At 35.8% G+C, this 12,081-nt stretch overlaps 1 protein-coding gene across 1 annotated transcript in view; it reads left to right on the top strand.

The window, feature by feature from the left end:
• The first annotated feature begins 1,093 nt into the window (after positions 1-1,093).
• F13A1 (coagulation factor XIII A chain) overlaps positions 1,094-12,081 on the top strand; it is a 328,117-nt gene continuing 317,129 nt past the window's right edge. The window contains exons 1-2 of the mRNA XM_053714703.1: positions 1,094-1,183; positions 2,397-2,573. Of these exons, the coding sequence (XP_053570678.1) occupies positions 2,411-2,573 (163 nt within the window). The 5' untranslated portion in view covers positions 1,094-1,183; positions 2,397-2,410. The remainder of the gene's footprint in view (positions 1,184-2,396; positions 2,574-12,081) is intronic.

Here is a 12,081-nt window from a genome sequence, read left to right as displayed (position 1 = left end):
CCAGTTTAGGGAGTTACGGGGCTCCAATACTCAGTGTAAGGCTTCTTACGGCTACTTTTTGTGGCGAGGTGAAAATGGAGTAAGATTTCTCCATTTTCGCCACGTAAGTCCTTACGCTGTATATTGGATACCAAACTGCGCGGGTTTGGTATACCTGCCTATGGCCCAAAAAACTACGGGCGATGGCAGAAATATACGCGCGTAACTTCTAGGTTACGCCGTATATAGGATACCAAACCCGCGCAAATATTGGCGTCGCCAGCTTTTGCGGGCGACGATTTTTATCGGATCGACCCCTAAATCTAGCAAAACTTTCCCTTTTGTTTACATAATGTAAGCAGCATTTACCTGTCTCTCTCTCTCTCTCGCTCTCTCTAATACAGATTTTATTAAAGCTAATAGTTCTAAGAGCAGGAATTAAAGGGACAGGAACCACCATTATATGTATTTCATTATTTGGATAGAACATACAATATAATATATATATATATATATATATAATATAATATAACAACTTTACATTTTACTTCAATTATCAAATTTGTTTAACTCTCTTGTTATCCTTTGCTGAAGGGATAACATTGTACAACTGGCAATTAGCTGAACACATCTAGTTAGCCAATCACGAGACATATGTGTGTAGGCACCAATCAGCAATTAGCTCCCACTAGTGTTGGATATGTGCATATTCTTTTTCAGCAAAGGATACCAAGAGAACAAAGCACGTTTGAAAATAGAAGTGAATTTGAAAGTGTTGTAAAATTGCATGCTCTATCTAAATCATGCAAGTTTAATTTTGATTTTCCTATCCCTTTAAATAATATGTTTTTATTGACCCTTCACTATTTAACAAATGCATTTTCTTACATTAATAGATGCACAGTGAAATGAGATAATGCATAACTGAAATGTTCATCCAGTTATTTGTATTTATATTTTTTTGTTTTCTTTGCAGCAAATGTCATGAGTTTCCTTTCTACAATAAAATACTCCTTTACCCAAGGCATTTGTGAAATCTGCTAATAATTACTCATCAATGGGTGGGGAAGAGTAAGCAGGAAAACCAATAAAACCACTTTGGTAAAGAGGGTGGGGGACCTTCTCCAAAATATTACATATGACAAAGGACAGTTTTAGTTCTGTAGGAAAGAGGATTCCTCTCTAAGAAATATAAAGAAGAAAGGTATGATCCCTAAAAACTTAAGTAATGTAAAATTCTATTTCTGTTACCAAGATTTACTGACAATGTTGTGTATTTGTATATAAAGTTTGTCTCTGCAGGACTTACTATTAGTTTTTGCTGCAGCTACCAGGCATATAATTAGCATCTTCTTTATATTTTTATTCACAGGGAAACTAGAGAATTGCACTAATTATCACCTTTGAAACAAATGTAGTCACCTTACTTTTTCTGTTATGAGTTTGCTAATATAAGTGTAGCTATTTTTGTAAATAATTTATATTACTATAATATTTGCTAGCTATTTTTTAATGGGTACGCCATTTTAGCTATTAAGCAATTCATAGAGGGAAATATTTCCTAAATTATTAAGTAATAATAACGACAAAGCTAACACTGTACATATTTAAAAATGCACATTTTGTTTGGTGAAAAAAGTGTAAATGTTCTTTTGAACAGTTGAACAGCTCCAATGAATCACTGTTAAATACCCCTATATCAAAGAATACAGCTTCTCCAATATTTGAGAGATGTTATTTGTGTAATTTCGATTTTGATACTTTTTATGATGAGTTGATAAATGTATATGTCGTTTTGCATAATCTCTTGAAGAAACTACTAAAACTCTTATAGTTCATGTGTTTCTATACATGTTGAACTTTTTATATAATTTACACTAGAACATATTCAATAATTATCTAGTATGACGATATGATACACACACACAATAATAACAGCAAATACATTGCAATATATTGTTTTGCTAACATAAATTTAAAATGTTTAAATTAAAATGCATGAGCAATTAGTTGCATTTTGTTTTCTATTTACTCTGCAATTTGCCTTAAAGGCATTTGAACTATTTTCCTTTAACGGTTTCCATGTGTGGGTTTGTTTAACATTCCACAAGTTAGTGGGCAGTGTCCCATAAACCTATTTACTTTCATCCCCATCACAGCAGAGAATAAGGTGTTCAGTTTAAAATGTATTGCCATACCTAACTATTTCATAGACTTTGAAACCATCACAGGGAGATGCGCTATTTGTAGATTTGATGTGAACAGTTACAGAACAATTTACACTATAGAACTGAAACTGTTGCTTAGTAACACACTATAAAACTGACCAGGTGAGACATATTCTTGTCTAACATTTTTCTATAATGTGAAACAAATTCTACAATCATTTTGCATATACTTTTTTCTTATTTGTTTAGTTATTATTACAAAAATGTCTCAACCAAAAGAAACAAGTGTGAAGGAAAAGAAAAGGGCACCCGTCCCAGGCCATACAGGTCGCAGTTCTCTGCCACCAAATGTTTCCAATTCAGAAGAAGATGAGATCCCTACCGTGGAAGCTTTTGGTCTTATTCCAAGGGGTTTTAATACAAAAGGTAACAACAATATCAACGTCTATATATGAAGACTTGAGAAAGGATCTAAATATATATATTTTTAAAAAAGCGTAGCATTCCTTCTTAAAAGAAAATAAAAAAGGATTTATATTATATTTTAAAAATTGGTATAATTAGTGTATTTAAATACTCCAGCATGGCTTCCTTTAAAAGAGGCATTGATGTGTTTGATGAATTCTAATTTTCTATGAAGCACGCTCTAGTGCATTATTCCACTATAGAATGAAAGCTAAGAAATCTCTGCTTGCAACGTTTTCCAAGCCCTCTAAAACTGGATCATTGCTAGACGACAAGGGAAACAACTCTAGAATTTTATTTTAAAGGAATAGTCTAGTCAAAATTAAACTTTTATGATTCAGATGGAACATGCAATTTTAAGCAACTTTCTAATTTACTCTTATTATCAATTTTTCTTTGTTCTCTTGGTATCTTTATTTGAAAAAGCAAGAATGTAAGCTTATGAGGTGGCCCTTTTTTGGTTCAGAACCTGGGTAGCACTTTCTGATTGGTGTCTAAATGTAGCCATCAATGAGCAAGCACTACCCATGTGCTGAACAAAAAATGGGCTCCTAAGCTTACATTCAAATAAAGATACCAAGAGAATGAAGAAAAATTGATATTAGGAGTCAATTAGAAAGTTGCTTAAACTTGCATGCTCTATCTTATTCCTGAAAGTTTAGTTTTCACTAGACTATTTCTTTTAAGTATAAATAGTCTATAAATGCTTAAATACTGATTATCTTTCATATACAGCTGTACTATTTATTGCATGGATTTTGTGTTGAACTTGTGATTTGTAAATTTCAACCTAGGAATAAGATTCTCTATATGTCCCATGGTGTGCATTTTAGTTGTTTTATCGTTTGTAGAGTCATTACATACAAGAAGTATAAAATTATACTATTATAGTCAATACTTTACCCTAATTTATTTTTGTAAAATTAGAATATTTTAGTCTAAGCTATGATAAATGATTCTTAAAACTACAATGACATCAACCTAGATACTGTGAAGCTCAGTCTAATAGCATGGTGCTATATCAATATATTGCCTGCACTGTTAGGATACTTAGGAAAACTTTTTACAGTCACACAGAGAAACAGACCATTGGTTAATTGCAGATGCCGGTGCTAGGTGAGATAAATTTGTGCTTCAACCGCACCCAAAAAGCTATTTAATACCCATTTATCGCTTCCAATCTAATAGTAAAATGTTTTTTTATGAGACCTTAAAATGCACTAGACCCCTTTTTGTGTAAATTAATACAGGGAACATAAAATCAGTCTGTTTGTGTTCTGGTTTGTCTGTTTGTGCTGTACACAAAACTATACATTATATATAAAATTGAATTAGAAACATAAGTGCTTCATAACTTACTTAGGCCTAGATTACGAGTAGAGTGCAAAATTGTGATTCCGCAAGCACGATATTTGTGCTTCGCTCATTAATACTAGCGCGCGCAAATGTGTGCTGGTATTAAAAGTTAAGTGCAATGCTAACGCAAGGTTGCCTGGAAGCATTGCGCTAACAAGAGCGTGTTCCCATAGGCTCCAATGGGAGCCTCTTTCTGATCCCTAGAGACACAGCAAAGAACCTAGCACAGTGCAGCGAGTAAGTCTTGCAGCGTTGGGAAGCAAATTTAAAATATATATGTTCAGTGTATGAATATATACATATATATTTTTGTGTTTATATGCACATATTAACACATAAATCTATATGTATATAAGCATATACATATATATTTACAGTTTTAAACACAGTCCCCATAGACCACAATGTAATTTTAAAATTTAAAAGATGCTCATATTTTTTATTTTAATAAAGAAACTGTACACTTTATTGGGGGGGGAATTGGAGGACATTTTTTTAATGAACCAGAGGTCTGACCTCTCGTTAATTGAACTTAGCCTAAAGTGCTACCGCAAACTTGTGTTAGCATTAACCAGCCACTTGTAATGGCTGGTTATTTAATGTGCACTCGTAAACGGGCAAATTTCCTCCTTTTACGGCTCATGTTAAAATAGCGATCCACTTGTAATCTAGCCCTTATCCGGAAATAAACCACAAATTGACATAACTCGTAAATCTAGTTATGAAAACAAATTTGATATAAAACATGTGTGTTTGCCCAGCCAATTCAATTTGGCAGCTTTTTTTCTACCTCTGTGAGTGGGAATCATCAGAAATTGGCAGGACATAGTTTTAAATTTCTGTAAATACTAACTGCTTTCTTATAAATTGATACGAGCACGTCCGCCCGACATTGCTAAATGCCAACAGCATACGCTGTCGGCATTTATTATTGCACAAGCATTTCTAGTGAAATGCTTGTGCAATGACCTCCCCTGCACATTCACGGGCAATCGGCCACTAGCAGGGGGGGTCAATCATCCCGATCGTTTCTGATTGGGATGATTGCTGTCTGCCACCAAAGAAGGTGGCGGTGAGTAAAGGGATACTAAACCCAAATTTTTTCTTTCAGGATTCAGATAGAGCATGCAATTTTAAGCAACTTTCTAATTTACTCCATTGTCAAATTTTCTTCGTTCTCTTGGTATCTTTATTTGAAAAAGCAGGAATCTAAGTTAAGGACCTGGCCCATTTTTGGTTCAGCACCTTTGATAGCGCTTGATGATAATGTGGCTCCATTTAGCCACCAATCAGCAAGTGCTACCCAGGTGCTGAATCAAAAATGGGCCGGCTTGTAAGCTTACATTCTTGCTTTTCAAATGAAGATAGATAAAGAACAAAGGAAAATTGATAATAGGAGTAAATTAGAAAGTTGCTTAAAATTGCATCCTCATTCTAAATCATGAAAGAACAAAAATGTGGGTTTAGTATCCCTTTAATGAGCAGCGGTCTTGTGAACGCTGCTTCTTAACTTATGTTCCTGGCGAGCCTGAAGGCTCGGACGGAAACAGCTGCATTTGCAACATGTTAAATCCGTCCCTAGAAATTCACTACCCCATTGGTGTAGATTTTTATAAAAATCCTACTATGACCAATTTACTTTAGATTGTCAGGATGTATAGTAGCTCTCAATCACAACAAATATTCCAAACTACAGCCAAATTCAAACATTTTTGAAAATCACTAGATAACACAAACAGAAGTGCTCTACACAAAAGGTCCTTGCAATTTATATTTGCATTATTGAAGGAAGTGTGAAAGCAAACAAAACTACATATTTCTTTAATATGTTTACAGTAAGCAACATTAAAATTATTCTAATTAATTTTCGCCTAGATTTAGAGTTCTGCGTTAGCCGTCAAAACCAGCGTTAGGGGCTCCTAACGCTGGTTTTGGCTGCCCGCTGTTATTTAGAGTCAGTCAGGAAAGGGTCTAACGCTCACTTTGCAGCCGCGACTTTTCCATACCGCAGATCCCCTTACGTCAATTGCGTATCCTATCTTTTCAATGGGATCTTTCTAACGCTGGTATTTAGAGTCTTGGCTGAAGTGAGCGTTAGAAATCTAACGACAAGACTCCAGCCGCAGAGAAAAGCCAGGAGTTAAGAGCTTTCTGGGCTAACGCCGGTTCATAAAGCTCTTAACTACTGCTCTCTAAAGTACACTAACACTAAAATAAACTACCTATGTACCCCTAAACCGAGGCCCCCCCACATCGCCACCACTCTAACACCGCCGAGACCTACGTTATCCCTATGTATCCCTAATCTGCTGTCCCTAACACCGCCGACACCTACATAATATTTATTAACCCCTAATCTGCTCCCACCAACGTCACCGCCACCTACCTACAATTATTAACCCCTAATCTGCCGACCGGACCTCACCGCTACTATAATAAAGTTATTAACCCCTAATCCGCCTCACTCCAGCCTCAATAACCCTATAATAAATAGTATTAACCCCTAATCTGCCCTCCCTAACATCACCGACACCTAACTTCAAGTATTAACCCCTAATCTGCCGACCGGACCTCACCGCTACTCTATTAAATTTATTAACCCCTAAAGCTAAGTCTATCCCTAACACTAACACCCCCCTAAGTTAAATATAATTTTTATCTAACGAAATAAATTAACTCTTATTAAATAAATTATTCCTATTTAAAGCTAAATACTTACCTGTAAAATAAACCCTAATATAGCTACAATATAAATTATAATTACATTGTAGCTATTTTAGGATTAATATTTATTTTACAGGCAACTTTGTATTTATTTAACCAGGTACAATAGCTATTAATTAATAGTTAATAACTATTTAATAGCTACCTAGTTAAAATAATTACAAAATTACCTGTAAAATAAATCCTAACCTAAGTTACAATTAAACCTAACACTACACTATCAATAAATTAATTAAATAAAATACCTACAATTATCTACAATTAAACCTAACACTACACTATCAATAAATTAATTACATACAAATACCTACAATTAAATACAATTAAATAAACTAACTAAAGTACAAAAAATAAAAAAGAACTAAGTTACAAAAAATAAAAAAATAATTTACAAACATTAGAAAAATATTACAACAATTTTAAGCTAATTACCCCTACTCTAAGCCCCCTAATAAAATAACAAAGCCCCCCAAAATAAAAAAAATGCCCTACCCTATTCTAAAATAAAAATAGAAAAGCTCTTTTACCTTACCAGCCCTTAAAAGGGCCTTTTGCGGGGCATGCCCCAAAGAATTCTATTCTTTTGCCTGTAAAAAAAACATACAATACCCCCCCCAACATTACAACCCACCACCCACATACCCCTAATCTAACCCAAACCCCCCTTAAATAAACCTAACACTAAGCCCTTGAAGATCTCCCTAACTTATCTTCACCACGCCGGGTATCACCGATCCGTCCAGAGGAGGCTCCGAAGTCTTCATCCAAGACCAAGCAAGGGCTGAAGAGGTCCATCATCGGGCTGAAGAGGTCCATCATCGGGCTGAAGAGGTCCATTATCGGGCTGAAGAGGTCCATTATCAGGCTGAAGAGGTCCATCATCTGGCTGAAGAGGTCCATCATCTGGCTGAAGTCTTGATTCAAGCGGTGGCTGAAGAGATCCATCATCCTGCTGAAGTCTTCTATCAAGCGGCATCTTCAATCTTCTTTCTTCCGGATCCATCTTCATCCCGCTGACGCGGAACATCCATCCTGGCCGACGATTTACCGACGAATGACGTTTCCTTTAAATGATGTCATCCAAGATGGCGTCCCTCGAATTTCGATTGGCTGATAGGATTCTATCAGCCAATCGGAATTAAGGTAGGAAAATTCTGATTCGCTGATGGAATCAGCCAATCAGATTCAAGTTCAATCCGATTGGCTGATCCAATCAGCCAATCAGATTGAGCTTGCATTCTATTGGCTGTTCCGAATCCTATCAGCCAATCGAAATTCGAGGGACGCCATCTTGGATGACGTCATTTAAAGGAACCGTTATTCGTCAGGAAGTCGTCGGCCAGGATGGATGTTCCGCGTCGGTGGGATGAAGATGGATCCGGAAGAAAGAAGATTGAAGATGCCGCTTGATAAAAGACTTCAGCCGGAGGATGGATCTCTTCAGCCCCCGCTTGGATCAAGACTTCAGCCGGATGATGGACCTCTTCAGCCGGATGATGGACCTCTTCAGCCGGATGATGGACCTCTTCAGCCCGATGATGGACCTCTTCAGCCCCCGCTTGGGCTTGGATGAAGACTTCGGAGCCTCCTCTGGACGGATCGGTGATACCCGGCGTGGTGAAGATAAGGTAGGGAGATCTTCAGGGTCTTAGTGTTAGGTTTATTTAAGGGGGGTTTGGGTTAGATTAGGGGTATGTGGGTGGTGGGTTGTAATGTTGGGGGGGTATTGTATGGGTTTTTTTAAAGGCAAAAGAGCAGAATTCTTTGGGGCATGCCCCGCAAAAGGCCCTTTTAAGGGCTGGTAAGGTAAAAGAGCTTTTCTATTTTTATTTTAGAATAGGGTAGGGCATTTTTTTATTTTGGGCGGCTTTATTATTTTATTAGGGGCTTAGAGTAGGTGTAATTAGCTTAAAATTGTAATATTTTTCTACTGTTTGTAAATTATTTTTTTATTTTTTTTAACTTAGTTCTTTTTTTATTTTTTGTACTTTAGTTAGTTTATTTAATTGTATTTAATTGTAGGTATTTGTATGTAATTAATGTATTGATAGTGTAGTGTTAGGTTTAATTGTAGATAATTGTAGGTATTTTATTTAATTAATTTATTGATAGTGTAGTGTTAGGTTTAATTGTAAATTAGGTTAGGATTTATTTTACGGGTAATTTTGTACTTATTTTAACTAGGTAGCTAATAAATAGTTATCAACTATTTAATAGCTATTTTACCTGGTTAAAATAAATACAAAGTTGCCTGTAAAATAAATATTAATCCTAAAATAGCTACAATGTAATTATAATTTATATTGTAGCTATATTAGGGTTTATTTTACAGGTAAGTATTTAGCTTTAAATAGGAATAATTTATTTAATAAGAGTTAATTTATTTCGTTAGATAAAAATTATATTTAACTTAGGGGGGTGTTAGTGTTAGGGTTAGACTTAGCTTTAGGGGTTAATAAATTTATTAGAGTAGCAGTGAGGTCCGGTCAGCAGATTAGGGGTTAATAATTGTAGGTAGGTGGCGGCGATGTTGGGGGCGGCATATTATGGGTTAATAAATATAATATAGGGGTCGGCGGTGTTAGGGGCAGCAGATTAGGGGTACATAGGTATAACGTAGGTGGCGGTGGTGTACGGAGCGGCAGATTAGGGGTTAAAAAAATATGCAGGGGTGGCAGATTAGGGGTTAATAAGTGTAAGGCTAGGGGTGTTTAGACTCGGGGTACATGTGAGGGTGTTAGGTGCAGACTTAGGAAGTGTTTCCCCATAGGAAACAATGGGGCTGCGTTAGGAGCTGAACGCTGCTTTTTTGCAGGTGTTAGGTTTTTTTACAGCTCAAACTGCCCCATTGTTTCCTATGGGGGAATCGTGCACGAGCACGTTTTTGAAGCTGGCCGCGTCCGTAAGCACCACTGGTATTTAGAGTTGCAGTGGCGGTAAATTATGCTCTACGCTCCCTTTTTGGAGCCCAACGCAGCCCTTCTGTGAACTCTAAATACCAGCGGTGTTTAAAAGGTGCGGGGGAAAAAAAGCATGCGTAGGTAACGCACCCCTTTGGCCGCAGAACTTTGAATCTAGCGGTATATGTTTTAAATAGGTGTATTCATCAATTTGATTTTTTGTGTATGAAGTAACCTTCAGAAATTTCAGTTGTATCTTCAAACATTAAATATTAATATAATATGCAATTTTGTTTATATATCTTATTCCTCAGAATGAATGTATTTTAAGGGATATAAGTTCTAAAAAATGTGTTGAAATTTAGAATAGTGAGAGCACAAATGAGAAAGGGACACAAGGGGTCACTAGTTCATATTTTCATGAATACAGAACAGCTTCCCTTAGCATCCTGCTTTACTGAACAGAGGAAGGTTTGTGAGGTATAAACACATAGATATATCAGCAAAAGTAGAAGAAATAAGTGAGGGGTAGTAAAGTTCAATACAGCTGATGGTAGAGTGGTGAAAGAAGAAAAACAAATTGCAGACTTTTGTCAATGATTATTTCTGTTCTGTATTTACAAAATATTGTGAAAATGGGACAACTACAACTGTAGTTCTACTATATGGATCTTCTTTTTTTAACAGAGGATGAGTTTTTTTTGTCATTATCAAAAATGTAATTTAAAAAAGCTATGATTTATCCAAGAGTTTTATAGGAACTTCTCTGCTAGCTGCCTCATCAATCACTATTGGCAGGAGTTGTTCCAGATGACTGAAGAATAAAGTTTAACATAACAAATCCAGTGGTTAATTACAGATTTAGGGGTCGATTTAACAAGGGCTGAATAGCCCCTGTTCCCCTTGTTTCCGCGCGAGCCTTCAGGCTCGCTGGAAACAGCGGTTATGAAGCACTGCTCTATAACTGGTCCGCTATAATGAACTATAATGAAGCTGCTCTATAACTGGTCCGCTACCTCTGAGGCTGCTGTCTGCAAACCGCCCGATCCTATACAATCGGGCTGAATGACACAGCTTATCATGATACAGCGTATCATGTCGGACAGACATTGATAAAACGGCCCCTTAATGACACTTTACTAACTGTTAAAAAAGTACCAGACACAGTATTTTTTAATTATTTTATTATTATACTTTATTTATAAAGTGCCAAAAAATTTCACAGCTCTGCCCACAGGTACAAAAGGTGGTATTCATTATATTGGATTATTTAAAATGTGTTTAACAATGTTAAACAATGAAGCATTGCCGTTAGTAAGGCCAATAGGTTGTATAGGCAGAAATATTTGCAGCAGAAATAGTAAGGTTCTTATGTCACATTACATATGACTAGTTAGGCCTCATCTTGACTCGTGTACAGTTCTGGAGCTGATATTTACAAATGGATATAAATAAAATGGTACATGGGTTAAAAAAAATTAAACTTAGAAAGAAAGACTTGCACTTACTCTAAATTTCAAATAAGCAGTAGATATTTTTCTGGCAAATTTATTTTTTCCTTCTATTTTTCATCCCCTTGTATCATGTGATAGAAATCAGCCAATCACAGACTAGTATAATAATATACCCTGTGAGCTTGTGCACATGCTCAGTAGGATCTTGTTCTCATAAAGTGTGAATATAAAAAGACTGTGCAAATTTTATAATGGAAGTAAACTGGAAAGTGTCTTAAAACTGCATGTTCTTTCTGATTCATAAAAGTTTATTTTGACTTAAGTGTCCCTTTAAATATGTAAAGAAATGTCAAGAAATGTGCGTAAATACAAATATCTGGAGTCGCCAGTGACTTACGGAACGTTAGAACCTGCCGGCACCTAAGAAAAAAAAAAAGTTAAATCTACCTAATAAATGTATGAACCCCTAATCTGTCATTCACCCACATCGCAATCTATCTAATAAAAGTATTAACCCCTAATCCGCCAACCCCCCACAACGCAAACTTCCTATTAGAAGTATTAACCCCTAATCCGCCATTAACCCACATCGCAACAAACCTTATAAATTTATTAACCCCATATCCACCAAACCCACTTTGCAAAAAATGAATAAATCTATTAACCCCTTATCCACCAAACCCCCACAACGCAAATAACTAATTAAATTACTAAGCTCCCTAGCCTAACACCACCTAAATTAACCCCAATTACCTACATTAAAAAATGCTAAGTTACAATTAAAATAAAAAAGCTAACATTACTTAAAAATAAAAAACTAATATTAAATGAATCTAAGATTACAAAAAATAAAAAGTGTATTACATAAAATAATAAAAAAATTAAACCTTATCCCTATGAAAATAAAACAGCCCCCCAAAATAAAAACACCCACTAAACTACCAATAGCCCTTAAAAGGGCCTTTTGTAGGGCATTGCCCTAAGTTAAACAGCTCTTTTACCTTAAAAAATACTAAGTCCCCCTCTAATAGTAAA

The sequence above is a fragment of the Bombina bombina genome, chromosome 5 (genome assembly GCF_027579735.1).
Source record: "Bombina bombina isolate aBomBom1 chromosome 5, aBomBom1.pri, whole genome shotgun sequence".
Classification (NCBI taxonomy): Eukaryota; Metazoa; Chordata; class Amphibia; order Anura; family Bombinatoridae; genus Bombina; species Bombina bombina.
The sequence above is the reverse complement of the archived record's forward strand: the minus strand, read 5'-3'. Positions and strand labels throughout refer to the sequence as shown.